The sequence below is a fragment of the Durio zibethinus genome, chromosome 11, assembly GCF_047325235.1.
Source record: "Durio zibethinus cultivar Kanyao isolate XHJ-2024 chromosome 11, ASM4732523v1, whole genome shotgun sequence".
NCBI lineage: Eukaryota > Viridiplantae > Streptophyta > Magnoliopsida > Malvales > Malvaceae > Durio > Durio zibethinus.
In genome coordinates this window covers 14,885,245-14,905,332 of record NC_143172.1, presented here as the reverse complement: position 1 = coordinate 14,905,332, position 20,088 = coordinate 14,885,245, and the positions used below count along the sequence as shown (strand labels likewise).

Here is a 20,088-nt window from a genome sequence, read left to right as displayed (position 1 = left end):
CTTTCAAAAATGATTTCATCAATTAAATTTCGACGCACCAATTTAAAGTTCTATATCTAGAAAATTTTAAAACTAAAGAATTTAGATTTATAGGGTAAAAACGGTTAAGACTTTAAAGACTTTCCATTTCATGGTAGAAGATCCAATGAATTTTTATATGTAAAATAAAATACTTAATTTCAAAATGTTGTAATGTAAGCCTAAAAGCTAAACATTCGCAAGCCTCTCCGTCGAAAGAAGTTTGCTTTAAGAACTCTTTAATATGACTACAAGAATTGACTGACCCCAATTCAAGCTGTTTTGTTTTGTACTTAGTATAACTGCTTTCCTCTTCTGATTTTCTTCTTTGTTTCCTTACGACATTTGTAGCCGCCCCTGCCTACCCGCTAACCTATTCGTTTCCCCTTTTCATTAGTTGGCTTTATTTTTCAATAAGAAAAAAAAAAAAGAGAGGAAAGATAATTGGTTATGCAAATTACATTTGGTTTTGATGTTAGTATCAATCTTCAGTCGAGGTACTTGCAAGGGAAGGAAAGTCAGAAGGCGTGAGAGCTTGGGCTTCGGATGCTATTTCGCGACAAATCACTATAGTAAAAGTTGTAGGGGAAATTAATACGCATGTGCAATACTGTCACATAAAATAATACGTTTAAAATAATAATAAAAACATATAAATATATTTGTTTCGATTCAATTCAAAATAATTTATTCCAAACATAATCACTAACAAATAAATATTTATAATTATAAGATTTTTAGCATAAAAAAAACCACCAAAAACTTTTAACTTAAACTTAATCTAAAATCTAATTACACATTTTTAATAGTATACTCACTTAACTATTCTCTTGGTATCATCTAACTATCTAAAATTATCAAATTAAAATTAAAACATCTTATTTATAAAAATGAAATTTTTTATAACTTTACTAAACTCTGGATGTGAAATATAAGACAAATTCTCAACTCTTATAACTTTACTCAACTTTTAATGTGAGATTACAATATTCAAAGCAAACTTCAACAAATCCTCTCTGGCTTGAATTTACAAACACTTCAATAGTTATTATAAAGCTTACATGTTTGCCGTTCTTTTTTTTCCTTTGTCACAGAAATCCCAACAATTGAGCCTCCATCAAGCATGTATAAGTGATTTTTGACTCTATTCCCTTATAGAACCACACTGTCATTCTTGTACATTTTCAACCAATTATTACTACCATATTATGTATACCCCCTAAAAGCTAACTCACCTAAACAATCAAATTGTAACTACAACTCAGTACATAGTGTCCTAATAATATCATTGTGAGATCTAAAGTGAACATTCCTAATGCCTTAAATCTGCACCTTTCCATTGTTGGCAACCACAATATCCCCATACTTATCATCTCATACAACCCCACAAATTAACTGCTATTATTGTAGACATGGACTATAGCAATTGAATCCAAAATCCAAACTTTATCATTTCAAAGTCTGAGTCTCATCCACACAAGTCGTTAAAATGATATCATCATTATTTGACATAACAGCAGCAATATCATTTTTTCCTTCATCGAATTTTTTTTCATCATTCATCCTTTTGAAAGTAGTTATATCTCTTATCAGTTTCTTACAGCATACTTGAATATGTCTCTATTCGCCACAATAATAATATTTTATATCATTATAATCTCTATCTCATGATTTGGATTTTCTTTTTGATCCATCAATTTTTTTTTGAATCTATCCTTGATCAGAACCCTCTATAGCTAGTGCACTCTTTCTAGGTGATGAGTTATATATTTTCATAAACCTTTTGTTCTTATGCAATAGAACAATCATATCATTTAACTTTAAAGTAAACCTACCCACCAATAAAGTTTGAACTAGAGGTTTATAAGACTTAGGCAAAAATAACAACAAAATTAAAGCTTTTTTTTCATCTTCTAACTCATCAATAGAAATAGCCAACAATTGATAAATTAATCTATTAAACTAATTTAGTTAATTATAAAGACTCATACCTTCTTCTATCTTCAGGGAATACAGATTTATCTTCAAACATAATATGTTAATCAATGATTTCAAAGCGTAAATACCCTTAAATTTATCCCAAAAACCCTTCAAAGTATTCTTAATCAATACACTATACTTTATCTCTGGAGCTAGCGCCAATCTAATAGTACAAACAACTTTCTTTTGAATTCTATTCCAATTATTTCTAAACATTCATTCAGGCTTATTACTCTCTAATGCCTGATTTAACCCTTGTTGTAATAACAGATCTTGAATTGTACTTTGTCATAATATAAAATTACTTTTTTCATCAAGTAATGAAATCTCAAACTTGGGCATAGGAATACAAAACATACATTTTTTAGACATCTTGAAATATTTGCTTCACTCTTTTAAGTCATCCTTCGATCAAAATCTTTTACAACTAGTGCACTCCCTCTAGGTGATGAGTTATGTATTCCCATAAACTGTTCATTATCACGCAAAAGAATAATCATATCATCCAACTTCAAAGTAGACTTACCCACCAATAAAGTTTGAACTAGATGTCTATAGGACTTGGGCAAAGATGATAACAAAATTAAAGCATTTTCTTCATTTTCTAACTCATCAACAGAAATAGCCAACTGAAAAATTAATCTATTAAACTCATTTAGGTGATTATAAAGACTCATATCTTCTTCCATCTTCAAAAAATACATATCCATCTTCAAACATAATTTGTTAATGAATGACTTCAAAGCGTAAATACCCTCAAGCTTATCTCACAAACTCTTTGGAGTATTTTCAATCAATACACTATACTTTACCTCTAGAGCTAGCACTAATGTAATAGTACTAACAACTTTCTTTTGAATTTTATTCTAATTACTATCAAATATTCTCTTAAGCTTGCTACTCTCTAATGCCTAATTCAACCTTTATTGTACTAACAAATCTTGAATCATACTTTACCATAATATAAAAATTACTCTTTTTCATCAAATAATGGAATCTCAAACTTGGGCATAAGCATACTATACATACCTTCTTCAAATATCTTGAAATACTTACTTCACGATCTCTTAAGCTTGTCTCTCTTCTTTTGATGTGTCGAACCTTGCTTTAATATTACTTGTTGGAAAATCAATACATACGTGCAATACTATTACATAAAATAACAAGCTTAAAACAATAATAAAAATACACAAATATATTTGTTTCAACTTAACCCAAAATGGCCTATTCCATACTTAATCCACTAACAAATAAATATTTATATCTATGAGACTTTTGAAATGAGAAAAGTTACCAAAGCTCTTTACTCAAACTTAACCCAAAACCTAATTATACCCCAATTACTCATTTTTAATAGCTTGCTCACTTAGCATTCTCTTAATGTCTACCTATTTGAGATTACTAAACTACAATTAAAGCATCTTATTTATAAAGGTGAAAACCTTTATAACTGTACTAAACTTCCAATATGGGATACAAGACAAAGTCTCAACTCTTATAACTTTATTTAACTTTCAATATGGGATTACAAAATTCAAGGCAAACCCTAAAAAAATTCATAAAAGAAGAGTCATCCACCTCTTGATTTAGTGACTAAGGAGGTTTTATGAGAATATAGAGGTCTTAGTTTCGAATCAAGATCTCCTCCCTTTCACTTTTGTAAAGTCTATGCCCTCTTTTAAACCTAAAAAAAAAAAAAAAAGTCTCAAGGGAAAAGAGATGGAAAAAGAGAGGAATGATTAGTGCTAGTTTAAGTGGATTTTATTTAGGATTCAAATATATATTGGATGTACTTTATTTCTCCAAAATGTAATTTGTTGGAACAATAATTGATAATGAATTCTCACTTAGCTTTACTTGTAAAGAAGAATGAAAATGGTAAAGATGAAAATTTAATTAATTAAATGGTTTAGGGTTTTATAATAATTTTTTTATTTTGTAACTTAACTATTGAAATCTCATTTTAGATACCCATTTACTTCTAGCAAGGTACAATTAAGGTTCTTGACTGTGTTAGAAATCCATTTGATTCTAACTATATTGGAGCTTATTTTTTCATTGGCCATGACCCATATGTATAAAATTTAAGTTTCCACCACACTTTTTTTCCCATTTTGTCTTTATCTTTAATTCTTTCTTTCTTTCTTTTTTTATTTTTTTGGATTAAATATTAAAATGATCTATATATTATATATTTTCTATTAGTTTAATATATAAAGAAATAAAATTTTCATTTTAGTACCCGAACTTTTATCCTGTCAAACACCTTGGTATTCTAGACTAATATGGTTAGTCAAGTTACTTGCATAATATTAATACCCAATAAAATTATGACATGTAACATAAATATCTAGTTGCTATCACATTATTTTTTTAAAACTTTTTATTTTAAATAAATCAAAAAATATTTTTATATTTTAAAATTTTTTGCTGATGTGGCAATAGTTGATATGACGATAATTGAACATTTATGACACATGACATAATTTTTTTGAGTATTTATGTTAAGTCAATCATTTAATTGACATTAACAATGTAAGGTGCCAAAATGCTTAACAGAATCAAAGTTGAAATATCAAAATAAAAGTTTTATTTTTTTAAATATCAAATTAATAGAAAATGTATAATATAGAGGTTATTTTACCTATTAAATAGTCCTTGTTCTTATGGATTTTGTTTTGACATTTTTCATTATTTATTTAATTTTTTTGTTATTTAATTTTTATTTTTTCTAATTTAAAGTTTTTAAAATTAATTTGTCATAATTATTTAAAAATTAATTTATATAATTATTTAATAAGTTAATTGATAATTATTTGATATAAAACAATTGTATTAATTTTCAATTATTTGTTAATTTTATAATTATAAAATATATTATAAAATTCATTATATATCAATTTTAATATAATATTCTTAACAATTATTTTCTCTTTTCATTACACTTCACTTCATCGTCACCACTACATTTGTATTCAACATATCTCACTATTAATTTTAATCTCATTGCTACAGTACCTAATTTGACCACTATAATAACTTATCTTACTATCATCTCTATTTTCAATTTTACTAGAGTAAATCTCATCATCCATCTAAATGAAGCTTGAATTAACAAATTTTCTATTCTTATTCTTTTCTATTAATTAATCTTTTAACGAAAGTTGTATTGAACTTATAAAAATCAATTCATATATAAGCAATATACATTAAAGTCATGTTTGGTATATAAGATGATAGATATAATCAAAAGATGATCATATTTTTATATTGGTTTGTATTTAAAGAAATGGATAGAATTATAAGGAGGATTGACAATCCTCTCAGTATAAGATGATTCAATCATCCTAAAATAGAGAGGATTATTTTTAATCTATTAGATTGAATTTATATGTCTTATTACACTATTAAAAATTATATTAATAATTTAAATTCTATAAACTTTGAGGAAATATAATTTTAACCAATATATAAATTATTCTATCCTAATTTTTACATATATCAAACACAAGATAGGATGTCATTATTTAATCTTAATTTGTTTATAATATAATCTTATCTTATCCTATCATAATTTTGTATACCAAACACATCTTAAGAGTTGAATATAAATATAAAACTAAGATAACAACTTACTTATTCTAGCTATGTTCATCAACTTTATCAGCCTTGGTTGCTAATTAAGTTTATGTTGGAAAAAAATCTTGTGAGAATTGTGAAGGGCACAAGAAAGGGACCAAATGTAAAAAGCACTAAAAGAATAAAATGTGAATTTATTGTTGTGACTTTACAGTTAAGGATAATAAAAATTAAACCAATTTAATGTGAATAAAAAAATTGGACGACAAAAGTTGCTACTTTTAAAGTTTTTTGCAATTGATGTTGATGGATGAAGAGGTAAAAACAATTTAAACCTTTTTCCAGTGAAATTTTGGTATAAAATTTCAATGTTCAATATTTTAGTATAAATTATGAATTTAAGTCTTATTTATAATTTTAGGAAGCAAAAATTTTGGCTTTGATGTTTAATGAAACAATAAAGATTCAAATGCTCTTTGATAAAAAACAAATCATACATCAAATCAAATATTTTTGTCTAAACTATTAAAAAATATTTTCTTAATATTAACAAAGATATTGAGCTAACTATTATATCCCACATCAACATACAAGAAACAAAAAGAACCTATAAGTTTGGAAAAATGTTGCTTCACTATCATTAGGTGAAAAAAGTGATAGAAATTCCAGAAGCAAAAATCTTTTATATGTTTCTTTATTTTAGATGAATTTTATTAAAACATATATAGGTTTAATTTATTTATAATTAACATTGACATATGTTAATTGCAAACACATTAAGCTTTATTGTTATGTCAAACCTTGCATTAAGGGTCCACTGTTAACCTCAAATAACAATAATGAATTAAAGTATTCATTATCCTATATTAATTTTTTATATATTTTCCTCACTGAAAACCTAAATAATGAAAGATAATTTTCTATATATAATTATAGGATGAAACCCGACCATGTTTTGGAAAAGTTTGGTCAAAATAGAAGGCCAAATACTTCAACACATGAGAGAAGAAAGATAAACTATTGCATTATCACGAGGAAATACACTTTAAAAGAAAAATTAAATTATTATTTTAATTTTATTGATAAAAAATTAAAATAAAGAAAAATTAAATTATTATTTTCTTTTGAAACTTCACTTTAAAAGTTTTGTTATATTTATTTGCTTTCTAAACTTGAATTTATATTTTTAATTTAATTTAGATTATGAAGAATATATCAATTTTATTATTATAAAAACACTAAAATTATTTTATCATATTATCACTTGAATAAAATAATCATAATCACAACCACAATCTCACTCATAATCATGTGCATACCACATGTGAAGAATACTAGTAAAAATGACAAGAACGAAAGACATTGGAGAGGCCAACTATTAATGCTCTTTAGGGTGGCTCCGCTGGAGAAGTGTTGTTGGAATATAGCTGTTTTAAGAATGTTACGAAGAAAGGTTAAAATAGCATTTAATAAACTTAATACAAAGTTGCAATAGAATATTAAAAAAACTATTTGATAGTATTTTTTTAACTTTTAATAAATAAAAAATAAAATAGTCAATTTTATTAAATTAAATCAGAATTTTTAGGTGAAACATTTCTAAAATAAAAAATATTTTTGTTAATTATAATAAAAAAACAAATAAATTTAATAAAAAAGGGCAAAATAAAAAATAATATAATATAATCCTCTCTGTAATTTCGCAAATTATTGAAGGTAGAGTGATGATGTAAAAAATTTTCATTAAAAACTTATTATTAAAATGAACATTTCTTTAAAAAGTTTTAATTTATAGTATCCTCGAAAAGCTTAGATCTACTTTCCACAAACTAAAATTCTTAAAATTTTGAGAAATAAAAACCTGAATTATGCTTTTATAGTAGAGAAATTTTTTTATAAGCTGGAGCAAATACCCACCAAGAGTCCCCAAGTTGAAGATTTTTTTAGCATAAACTCTTTGACTTTTTGAATTTAAACGCTATGTATCATATATGTGCATGAAGTTGTCTCAAATTAAAGCAAATGAAAAAGGTTGTTAATTAACCAGAAGCTACCTGAACTTTATTCCCGACAGTCACAAGTTGCTGTTTGACACAATAAGAGTATATGTAAACTTGATGCAATCTATTGGGTTTCCTACTTCCTAAGCCGGGATTGAAGATTCACTACTTTTATCAATGGCTGGCATGCAAAGGAATAACCTTTGCGAAGGAAAAGCTCCCCCAAGCCATACCTTTCTTCTTTATTGTGATTATTACTTACTTTCTTACCAAGCTTAGAACCCTCCTGCATTTTCGTATATAAGATTGGTTCAATGCAAATGGTGATAGAGACATTGTTTTTTACATCAACAACAAATACTATATTCAACCATGCCGATATATGAATCCTCAGAGTCTGACAATGAGACCACCCCACGGGTAAAGCTCTTTGGACATGAAAGGCCCATGCATGCCATTCTTGGAGGAGGAAAAGGTATTCTCTCTCTATACATTCACTTTTGTGTTTGGTAGGATGGAAAAAGGTTGGAATGAAGGGAAATGTTTTTGATCCAATGGTTAGGATGCATCAGCTCGTTTACTATACTTTTGGTTGATATGCGACAATTTTCCCTTCTTCTACCTTTCCTTCCTCACTAGGCCTGGCTTTAAACATGTTAGGTTTTGCAGGCAGGATAGAACTTGTTACCATACCAAAAATGCTTGCATTTAATTAAACATGATCTTTTTGGCTGCAGATTTAGCAATCACTTGATTTAAATTTCATTTGGTTAGGTGTCAAATGAATCAATAATCGGATTTTATTGAACAATTTTAAGATTAACCTAAGATTCTAAAATTATTTAGTCAAACATAATATTAAAGATTATGATATTAAAATTAAAATAAAATTTAAAATTACAATATAATTATGATATTGTATGTGATTTATTTTTAATTAGTAAAATCCGTTCATATATAAATAAAACATTTTTGTATATTATTTTTCAAACTAATGAATACAAAATTTATTCTTTTAACAAATCAAATCAGTTGGCAGGGCACAGACCATTTGCAAAATCTTCCTGATAAAGTTATAGCGGTAATAACTTTGATTAATTACCATCCAATCCAAGGCATCATTTTGACCATTAAGAAATTGAAATTTCAGTTGCTGATGTATTACTGTGGAGGAACAAAAAGGTATCAGCCGCATTATTAATTGGAGTAACAGCGATATGGTTTCTTTTCGAGGTGGCTGAGTACAATTTCGTGACCCTCTTCTGTCACATCTCCATCACCACGATGCTTATGATCTTCATGTGGAGCATGTCTGCAGAATATCTTGGATGGTAGGTTTTCTTCACCACCGAAAATTAATTTCCTATTAAGTGCAAACCTTGTTTTTTATTGTGGTCACGTCGATCTGTATTGATTCATAATTCATCTCCAGGAATCGTCCAAAGATCCCTGAGTTGTTATCGAATGAACATGCCTTCAGAGAAGTTGTTTCCAGCTTCCATTGGAGGTTCAATCAGTTCTTGCAAAAGTTCCTCCACATTGCTGGTGGAAATGAACCTGTGAACTTCTTTTTGGTATCACCATCAAAATCCCCCCTCGCATATATTTGATTTAGTCCTCAAAAAATTCACTTATGCTATTTTCTACAGGTAATTATTTCTCTGTACATTATATCTGTGATCGGATCTTATTTCGACTTCGTGAATCTCCTATTCATTGGTAAGATTTATCATCAAATCATAATTTTTAAGGCATTGAGCATCGAAGTAATTTGTTTTCTTTATTGAATCAAGGTTTTCTCTGCATGGAAACGCTGCCATATCTGTACACACATTACGAGAGTGAAGTTGATTATCATGCTGGGCAAATGACCCGAAAGGTGAGCAAAATGTACAGAAGCTTTGATTCAAGAGTTCTTAACAAAATACCCAGAGGACCAGTAAAGGAAAAGAAGCACACGTAAAAAAGTTAATAGCGTGCAAAATTGGATTCCCGCTTTGTTTCCATTGCGGATGTACATTTTCATACACGTGTAAAAACCTACAAAGTCCATGTTGTATTGTTAAAATTCTTACCATATAACAGAAGCTAATGAAATATGCTTGATGGGTGATCTAATCAAACAGATTTACATTGACAATAATGACGGATAAGTTGAGGAAGTTTGGCACCTTGTAACACCAATAAAAATTTGTCTGGTATCATTTAACCAACGTAAAGTAAATGGGGACTCAAACTCTAAATTTTAGCTAAATTAATTCATGCAATAACTTTTAAAAATTAATATTCAACAAATCTGAAATTTAAATTCCAATCCTTACAACGTCTGCTCTTATCCCATATTGCCATCTTCTATATAAAAAAATTGGAATCAGTTGAGATCAAGAATGAACCTTTTTCTGATTAATGAATCTAGATGAAAGCAGCTGAAAGCTCCATTTGCTCTCCTTTATACTATCAATTTGCTGTCCATTTTCACACCACTACTTTTGGGTTCTGGGTTGACCAGGGATATGCCACAAGTACGTCTCTCTCTCTCTCTCTCCACTTCATTTCCCACCTTCTTTGTATCCTAAATAGATTCGCCTCTCGTAAAGGAAAACTTTGATTAATTGTAGCCTACCAAGGTCCACAGAACATAGATTTTCGGAATATATACAACTATGGATCAAGATATATGGTTACATGCAGCCAAACTTTATAAATTGAACGGCTCAAATTGTTCTTCATCAGTTTTAACCGATTGTTTAACAGGTTTGGAATAATAAATCTTGTTCTAAAATCCATTCTAAGGAAATATTGAAGATGTTACTCCATTTGCACACTCCACCAAGCTGCTGTATCACGGGTCAAAATTTAAGTTCTGAACTGTCGCGATTTCGGGACTCGGGCATGCACTCATGCAATCATCTGGTATCCTAGATCAGCTTTCCTGTCACGATTTATATTCTCGTGAGGTATTATCTATTTTGGCCTCCTGATCTCAGGATTTTATCTTACAAAAGACGTTTCACAAGGCAGAGATGGTGTGAACCCTTTTATACCTCAGTGACTCTCCTATTATGTTCGATGTGGGATTCAGGACTCCTCCTTAAGTCCGTGACATTCTCCACTATCCAACTTCGTGACGTCCTTGTCACGGAGGTTGACCACCCTGCCTACCTCCCTCGAGGTGCTTGGTGTGGATCAAACGGTTTAGGGCTGGCTCTGATACCACTTGTCACGGGTTGAGACTTAAGCTCCGAATCCGCGCGGCTATGGGACCCGGGCATCCATTCATCCGACGTCTTAGATCAGCCTAACTGCCACGATTCATACCCTTGTGAGGTATTGTCCGTTCTAGTCCCCCTGACCTCACGGTTTTGTTTGAGACTTAAGCTCCGAACCCGCACGGCTCTGGGACTCGGGCATCCACTCATCCGACGTCCTAGATCAACCTAACCATCACGGTTCACACCCTTGTGAGATATTGTCCGCTCTAGTACCCTGACCTCACAATTTTGTTCTACAGAAGACGCCTTACAATGAAGAGATGATATGAATCCTTTTATACTCCAGTGACCCTCCTATTATGTTCGATGTAGAATTCAGGACTCCTCTTTAGATCAATGACAACTGAACTGAGCAGTTGTTGACTTCGTTCCATTATAGAGATTTGATTTGTAATTTTCCCAGCCCTTCCTTACTAAAGCTTCCGAATGTATAATTTCAAGCCATCTTAAATAGTTAGCAGATGAAAATGAGAGCTTTGCATAGGTTAATATAGACATTGACTGAAATTGCCGCAATGCAGTTCTTCTCCATTTGTTTGGAACTAATAGTGGGGTTCCATACTTTTGTCAGAATTCAAAAACTTCACCAGATTTACTAAAACAGAGTGAGTGGTACATATGTTTTGTTATGCTGTTTGTAAACAGAAGCAAGAGTCACAAAACACACATCGAGCACATGGAGAGAGATTGGAAGTTTGCCAACCAACACTATCTATAGCAAGATCCAAAATGTTTTTGTTGTTTTCAAATGATTAAGGCAAAACCCAATTTCTAATTGGCCTCCACAAACTACTTAATGTATGTAGAAACTCTTAAAAGTTTCTATTATTAAAGCTGTCTGTGAGTAAGTGTCCACTTGGGCAAATAATTGCATTTTAAACCCTTCTTTTCCATAGTAACTTGAGGATAAGATTGGACTAGTTCCAGCCTGCCCAAGTTACTATTAAGGAAAAGTTCTTAAAAAATTGAATTATATTTCAAGATGGTGGCCAACTAACTAAGTAGTGCTGATCACACATTTTTTTAGAATTTGACTGTCATGGGTTACAATGACATTTTGGCAGTCAACACAGCTTGTCTCTAATCAATTTTTGTGTGACAAGACAGAGTGGAAGTACATGTAAAACCAACCATAGCACACAGTACATTGTAGTGGTGCATGTTTACCCACTATTTTCATGTCAACTAGTTTTGCCTGCCAATTCTAGTGCAAGCAAGACTAATCACTAAAAGTTGAAGCCTTAAAGCAGGGGAGGGAGTGAAAAGGAGATATCTTACTAAGGCTTTTGGACCTTGGAGCAAATATTATTATAACTAATTTTATTGTTATCATAATTATGGTTTTGCTAAGTCAGTGACCTAATAGCAAATATATAAGAAGACTCTCCAGCTCAGTTTGGAATGCTCATTTCACTCACGGAGAACCACACCGTCCACCAGTACCACTACTCAAGACTTGGGGAAGAGCATAGAGAGACAGAGAGAAAGAACATGATTAGGGAACTGAGAGTAAGCACTCATCAGGATGCAGGAGGGATTGGTGGTCTTTTCCTAGTCTTTTGGGCTGCTCTGATCACCCTTTCTTTGATTTCAGCCATAATTTTCTCTTGTGCAGATGGTGTATCAAAGGATAAAACAACTTCAGGTGAAACAAACTTTTATGGTGGAGGATGTGCTGCTGGTTGTGGCGGTGCCGAATGTGGTGCTGCTTGCGGCGGATAAATCCTTAAGTTCCTCATTACTTTTACAGCAACAAATCTTGGACAAATTCCAATATTTAGCTTAGACATACTGTCTTAAGGCTGCTGTGCTTGCTACTTTGAAAGGTAGAATTGCAAGATGATGTACTAATTTGTAAGTACTAACTATCAAGGTTTATGCAATTACGGAATGAGGCAGCTGGCTTCTGATAAGAAACACTGTACCATAAAGCTGCAACTTCCCATAATATGCCTTTTATTGTCCGAGAGAATGTCATGACTCATTTAATTTACCACGTTTTCATTGATCCTCTCTCCAATTTCTTGGGATCATTTTGAGTGTACTGACAAAATGATCTCATTCACTATAGTTAATATGAGTTGGATAGTTGGTCTTGTCATTAATTTCCTAGAGTTGCAGACAGAAGATAATCATGTTCTCAGGGAAAACAAAGCTGCATGCTACTTCTTCACCTCTCTAATTAATTATAATTAATATGAACAATTATCCCTAGATGCTCAGACCAAGCTTGAGTTGACTCTTTCTTTCACTACACTCCTGCAAATCAACAAATTAAGCATATGCATTGATTCTATGTTTCTTATATTTCCATTTTAGGCACATTTCAACCTCACAAGATATGGGAAAGTTCTACTGTCTACTCCAAGCATATGTTTAAAGACAACAATTAAGAGACTGAAGTTTTCCTTGAAATACAATTTACAGATGGTGTTATCCCCAAGAATGAGTTGATTTTAATCCATAAAAATATTTGCGTTTAGAACTTATGATTGACGGACAAGCCATAAAGTCACCTCATCACTTGCATTTTTTGCAAAGGTCAACTAAATAAATATTTGTATGGATTAAAATCAACTAAATAAATATACAAAGAAGCTTTTCAAAAAAATATGATGGCAAAGAAAGCATCCCTTTAATTGTGTAAAACGCTTGTCCCTTTGTAATTAACTGCTATTAAATTTCTAAAGAATTTGTTCCTACGGAGAAATTTTGGAGTATGATATTTACAATTTGTGATGTGCTTAAATATAATTTCATTTCAGTTGAATCGAAATTAGGACTATGACAAATGATATTTGAAATAACTTAAGTACTTATAAAAATTTTATTATATTCAATTTATAAGTTGGGAAGCACCATATGACCTATTTAATAAATAATTTAATAGATTTGGAGTTAAAATTTCTTTATATGTAATCTCTTCCCTTTCTCGATTTCCTCTTGTTTGGACTGATTCGATATGCGTCGGACAAAACTAAGGAAAAGAAGGAAGAAAAGAAGTTATACAAAAATTTAATCTATAATTATATTAGATATTTGCTAATTGCAAATGTAAGTCAAGATGGCCGAGTTGGTCTAAGGCGCCAGTTTCAGGTACTGGTCCGAAAGGGCATGGGTTCGAATCCCATTCTTGACACTGGATTTAATTTTTGTTTCTGAGGCACTGTCATTATGATTCGAGAAGCAAATATGATTTTTTTTTTTCTGCTAAACAAATGAATCCGCCAGCTTATAGTACAGAAAGAAAATGACCAGGAAAGCAATATAACAACAGTCAACAACCAACTATTTCATCTTCTTCAATAACTCATTAAATATTTGAAACTACTAAGCTAAGCATTCTCAATTAAGTTGCTTGCCTTTTCTCCTCTTGTATTTTTCTTGTGCATGTTGTAACTTGAAATCCACCTTTAAAGAGTGTGATATAGTTATCGGGCTAAACAATTGGTATTACTGATTGGTAATGGTGAATCTCTATTTATTTTTTTGCCTTTTATCAATGGTGGCAATGACAGTTGGAGTATCTGTCATCTGAAGATAAATGCTTCTTTCACTCAAATGCATTGTTGATATTCTTATTCCTTATGATAACAACTACATTATTACATCAAGAATTTGATTAGCAAAATTACTATGACTAAGGAGGACCCACAGGAAAACGAGTGTCTTGATGAACCAGGTTCAAGACTCATCTAGAAGTTCTCTACAAGATGCATGCATGATCTGATATCAAGTGCTTGACCTAGAAATCTGCAACTACCAGGGACACAATCTAGGAATGCAGACTTCAATTTTATTGGAACTGAAAGGCTGGGTTAATGAAAACAGGGGGAAGTCGCACTTCACCGGGTTTTATGGATATGCTAAGAAACTTGAATTTTCTTCCAGTTTTTGGTAAAGTTTTAACAATCAATTTGTAAAATCCTACTCGTCTCAAAACGTTAGTTTCTTAATTTATTATCTGAGAAGCATAAAAATTTCCTCACATATATACATTTTAAGTAAAAAAAACAACCATTTTTATGCCACACAAATTTTACACTTAACAAAAGGCTGCAAAACAGGCAAAACTTTATGCTCCTATTACGCCATGGGTCGATTAATTCGTCCTATGCCTAGTCCTACTCCTTGCACGATTGAAAGGATAAGAGGAAATATTACGTGATTTACATGGCAGATCATCCAAATCAATGTCTGAAAACGAAGATTATTCTGCAAAAACCCTCTTATCTGATCTGCAGCAAGCCCACTTGATTGCATACCGTGCAGTGCGCCATCCATTCTTGCAACGTGGGTAACTTGGCACAAAACCAAGCAATTGAAAGAGGGCAAAATATACAGAAAACAAGCACTGCAAGCAAACTCTATTAAATTGTCACAGCATTTGGAATCTTGTTACTTGGATGAAACACCAGAAGAAAAAGCATAAGGACTTGCCTTGGTCACGTGATTATGTTTGCAATCTAGGTATTTTACCTTTTCTTTATCTCTAAGGACAAACTGGCTTTCCATTTTGTTAATCAGCATTCAGTGCCCAAGTTGCAGCTTCCATATCAAGTTATCAACCGCGTAGTTATGGGCCTCAATGGCTCAAAAAACAGAAGCAAAGGGTCAAACAACGAGTCTTAATTTTGCAAGGATGATGATGAACAAGAGCAAACTCTGAGCCAAGATGGAAACTACATTTATAACTACAAATTACTTCTCACATGCTAGATATATTTGGGTCTCATAATATTCATAATTCGATTGAATTTCCGCAACCGCAAGTTGCTCCAATTAAAGCTTGACTGGATCTAAGTTTATTTATATAATAAGTTCCATAATAGGATAAGCTTGAAAATTAATTAAACAAATATATTATTTTAAAGTCGACTGGATCTAAGTTTTTAAAATTGATTATTCCTTACATTAATTAGCATGATATTAAAATTAGCACTTAAAGATTATGAATTTTAAAAAATTTAGACGTATAATATTTTTTTCAATCAAATATGTAATTTGATAAAAAGTTTAAGAGTATATTAAAAACTTAAAAAAAAAAAAAAGCTAATGTTTTTTAAACGAAACAAGCTGTCTTTTTTTCTTTAACAGGAAATGAAATAAGCTGTTTTGAAGTCCTTTCATTTCTCTATGCGTATACGTATATCATATTATTATTTATCGCTCCTTGATCATCTACTCTATTATAAAACCCCTTGATATTACAAGTTCAATGATAGTAACTCAATAACAGATAATTACAAATAAATAAATAAATAAATAAAATTATTATAAAAATGAGAATGAACATGCTTTTTTTTTAGTTAAAATAAATAAATAAAGAACATAAATGAATTTGAAGTTGAGCCGTGAAACATCTTAAAAACAATTAGAATACAACAAAACTTGAAAATTTTCAAATAAAAATTAATAAAAATGGTTATATAAAAGGTTTTTTATAATAAATAAACAGTCAATTTTTCTGTTTAAATAATTATAATTATTTATTATATATCTATTTAGAAATAATTTTTTTTATCCAAATGAGTTTATTTATAAAAATTTAATAAAAATTAAATTTATTTAAAAAATAAGCCCAAATGCTTTTTTTTTTTTTTTTTTACTTTTAATTTCCTGTGATCACTAGGATAATTTCTAGCAAGCCCAATGACTTGGGCCACTTTCATTACTTAATCCAATAACCAAAGACACATAAGTAGTCTTACGTATAACACTTACGGAAAGTTTTTGTAGTATTATGGGATATACAGTATACTAAATTATCAGTACTTTTTTTTAAAAAAAAAATAAGTATTCCACTATAAAAACTATCTTCTTAAAAAATTAATTTTTTAAAACACAACTTCTCTTTTTTTATTTCAAAACATTTTTTGAACCCACAAAGTGCGTGTACCCATTTCTAGTGAGCTTAATTGAAACGGCTTTGCTTGTAAGATGGGGAAGATGGCACTAGCTACCGTTGCGGGTCGAGCTAGGTTTAGTTAGCACCTATAAATATCAAGTTTAGACTTTGACTTGTCCAAACCCGATTGATACTTTTATAACAAATTTGCTTGTGTAGGGTCACTTTTAATTTAAAAATTATGATTAATACATTAAAACACTATTTTTTATATAATATTTTAAATTATTTTAAAATTAAATAAAAAACCATTTTTTAATTAAATAGTATATTTGGCCAAGGCGGACTCAGGTCTAAAAATTCTTCCTAAAACCCAATCCAAGTTGGGCAAGCGTGCGTTATCTGGTCCTATTAATAGTTTTAGCACTAGAAAAGAGAAAGTAAAACAAATTTCACTGTTACCTGATATTTGGATCAAATGATATATTATTAAAATAATTATTTAAATATTACGAGTTTAAAAAAATTTATGTATATAATATTTTTTTAATCAAATAATAATTAAAAGATCAAATATAGATTAAAAACTTAAAAAAAAAAAAAAAACCAATTTCACTCTTGCTTGATAATAAAGAAAAAATGAAAGAAAAAGACAAATAGGAATGATTGATATGTTTTTTTTATTCTTCATTCTTATTAATAAAAACAAAATCATTCCAAGTTTAAAAAGATAATGAAAGAAATTTTGTGAGTGTAAAGTGTTACAAATTTATAAAATTATCTATATTTTAAATTTTATCATTTGCTTTCTTTAAATTGAAAAGATAAAATAATGAAATTTTCATTTGCTTTCCTTTCATTTTTCAACTTGAGCATGTAACAATGGATTTATACCAAGCACGCCAATTAAATAACAAACATATTTTTCATCCTTTCACTCATTCTCTCCCTAAAATTTTCTTGTTTTCATTTATCTAACTCAAGTAAAAACCTTAAGAATCAAAGTTGCTACCTCACTGCCTAACTAATTGATCATTAATTATTCACAAAATAATTCGCCATTTCCATATATATATATATATATATATATATATATATATCTTGATGTAAAGATTTGCTTTGATTGATAAGTTTTCTATTTCTCAAAAGAGTTACTAAAAGGTAACAACAAAAAGGTAAAATATAACGAATCAATAATTGATTAGAAAGATGATATAACAACAATTATTATTTAATTAGTCTGTAACAAATAGATATAAGCATTTCATCATCTCTAACAATTACATAGATATTGAATATTATCTTTTATGTTCAACAATATTCACTGTCAATAGATATGAAAAGCACCAATTCCACATGCAATCTATATTATATATAACATGATATTAGCTATGGTTTCGTAACTATGCTGATGCTATTCTTCGTTGTTCCCTACTTTTACAAATGTCCCAACCCGGCTTCTATTAAAGTAAGAGTAAGTCAAATGCATGGACAATCTTGTTTGTTTACGTTCAGAAAACACACTATATATATGTATATATATCGATTATCAACAAACTTGATAAGTTTTTTTTTTTTTTTCTTATATGATGACATTTTTAATTTTATTTTCGAACATAAATTGAGTCTAATTTATGTATCATTAAAAAGTTTTGGTTTGGTGTGGTTTTCCTTTAAAACAAATTAAAATCAATCCATTCTCACCCTTAATTCAATTCAAATCCAACACTTGATATCTTTTTCCAAACCCCTAGCTCATTTCCAATTAATCCCCACAATAATAAAAAAAAATATTACCGAAGAGAAATCAAGAGTATGGATGTGGTTTGATATTTTGTTGGTATAAATTTATAATTAAAGTCATTCTTGTCTTTGAAAAATCATTCTTTTCTTCTTTGATTAGTAATATATTTCACTATTTTAGGTTCCCTTGGCAGCTAAGTTGGTAGATTTTCAGCCTATATATATATATAAAGCTACGGACATTTACAACTTTTTAATTAATAATTGTCGTGACCAATAAATTAATTCTGTTCCTCCTCCTAATATAATTGGCGATAGGCATATACAGAAAATGGAAAACGGGGCTAAGAACAAGAAATCCATGGCTGACAAACAGAGTGAGAAAGATGGATCAGGTAGAACGTTTAAATAATTTTTATTTTATTAATTATAAAATACTTTGTCACATGATTCCAATTTCTCATTTATCAACTTTTTACCCCTTCTTTTTTCTCATTTTAGTTTTTCCCTTACTCTACATCCACCTTTATAAAAGGATATTCTTTTCATTAATCTTTTCACTACTTATAATTATTAATTACAAGTTCAATCAGGTCAGATATATATATATATATATATATATATATATATATATATTATTTGGGATCGATTTTAAAGGATTGGAGGGCTTTATATATTTATTATTTATATTTATTATATATCTTATTTTTGATTCATGTATTTAATAATCTTTATTGGTTTATATTTATGCATTATGTTTTTTTAGTATAATTGAATATTGTGTCGTCAATGTATTTTCCAATTTAAGTTTTAATTGTATTTATGAATTGTAATCAATATGCCGAAATAATCCGTTGATGCGTATTTTTTAAAAACAAATGCGTTGAACATGAACCATCAACATTTACCCCTTAAAAAAATGCAAATCTCGAAGTTCATTCTAAGAAGGTTAAAAAATTGAATATAAAGATATTGATATTGTCTAGTTAGAAAGAGATTTGAAAATATCCTATTATTCATTCATTTATATGAAATTCCACCCCCTCCCCTTTAAAAAAATTCTTGATTTCGTCCCTCCACCTTAGAAATATCGAATATAAAAAATGGAACCATAGATCACTCATGAAGTCACTCAACCATCAATAAAGGTCGGTTGGTGGGTAAGCTAAAGCTTGGACAGTTACCTCTATATTCTTCTGCTTTGGATTCAAATTCATTCGCCAATTCAAAACAAAAAAAAAAAAAAAATCATTTTATAATTATCTCTAAACTACTTTGTAATTATTAAAACTTTTAACTATAAATAATTAAATATACTATAGATAATTAATACCTTCTTATCACAATATTTCTGTTTGAAAACTAAAAAAAAAAAAAAAAAAGTTTAAACTTGAAAGTAAATCTGTTTAAAGGTTATCCTGGACATGAATTTTCAAGCTTGATACGGTTTGTTTTGATCCATAAACATATTGTTGGACATGAAATAACAGTTAGAATAACACAAATTATAAGAGGATTGAAGAACCTGTGTTGTCAAAGGGATCAAATACAGAATTGGACCAAATTACAAATTTGACTATTATCTGATGAATCATAGTAGTTTTTTTTTTTTTTTTTTTTTTTTTTATTGCAGTTACAGTTGCAGTTG

General features: G+C 29.6%; 2 protein-coding genes, 1 long non-coding RNA gene and 1 other non-coding gene across 4 annotated transcripts; 3 read left to right on the top strand and 1 right to left on the bottom strand.

Moving 5' to 3' along the window:
- Positions 1 to 7,899: 7,899 nt before the first annotated feature.
- On the top strand, positions 7,900 to 9,683 carry LOC111291013 (reticulon-like protein B9). Its single transcript, XM_022882550.2, has 5 exons — positions 7,900 to 8,052; positions 8,728 to 8,908; positions 9,010 to 9,151; positions 9,227 to 9,296; positions 9,371 to 9,683. Exons 1-5 carry the CDS (start codon positions 7,950 to 7,952, stop codon positions 9,538 to 9,540), a joined length of 666 nt encoding a protein of 221 aa, XP_022738285.1. The 5' UTR covers positions 7,900 to 7,949; the 3' UTR covers positions 9,541 to 9,683.
- Positions 9,684 to 12,182: 2,499 nt separating this feature from the next.
- Positions 12,183 to 12,842, top strand: LOC111290839 (uncharacterized). The gene has a single exon (XM_089768064.1). The coding sequence runs from the start codon at positions 12,251 to 12,253 to the stop codon at positions 12,569 to 12,571; it is 321 nt and encodes a 106-aa protein (XP_089624190.1). The 5' UTR covers positions 12,183 to 12,250; the 3' UTR covers positions 12,572 to 12,842.
- Positions 12,843 to 13,907: 1,065 nt separating this feature from the next.
- On the top strand, positions 13,908 to 13,988 carry TRNAL-CAG (transfer RNA leucine (anticodon CAG)). Its single transcript has one exon. It is a non-coding gene; the product is annotated as a tRNA-Leu (tRNA).
- Positions 13,989 to 14,783: 795 nt separating this feature from the next.
- Positions 14,784 to 16,100, bottom strand: LOC149516142 (uncharacterized). The gene is made up of 2 exons (XR_016346386.1): positions 15,290 to 16,100; positions 14,784 to 15,203 (listed from the first exon to the last, which is right to left on the bottom strand). It is a non-coding gene; the product is annotated as an uncharacterized LOC149516142 (long non-coding RNA).
- Positions 16,101 to 20,088: the final 3,988 nt, after the last annotated feature.

What these genes read in the sequence shown, in the direction of transcription:
- LOC111291013 (XM_022882550.2), top strand. Translation starts at nt 7,950, where the DNA reads ATGCCGATATATGAATCCTCAGAGTCTGACAATGAGACCACCCCACGG. An exon ending in TCTGCAGAATATCTTGGATG is followed by an intron (nt 8,909 to 9,009) that starts GTAGGTTTTCTT and finishes ATTCATCTCCAG; the next exon opens with GAATCGTCCAAAGATCCCTG. An exon ending in CGTGAATCTCCTATTCATTG is followed by an intron (nt 9,297 to 9,370) that starts GTAAGATTTATC and finishes TATTGAATCAAG; the next exon opens with GTTTTCTCTGCATGGAAACG.
- LOC111290839 (XM_089768064.1), top strand. Translation starts at nt 12,251, where the DNA reads ATGCTCATTTCACTCACGGAGAACCACACCGTCCACCAGTACCACTAC.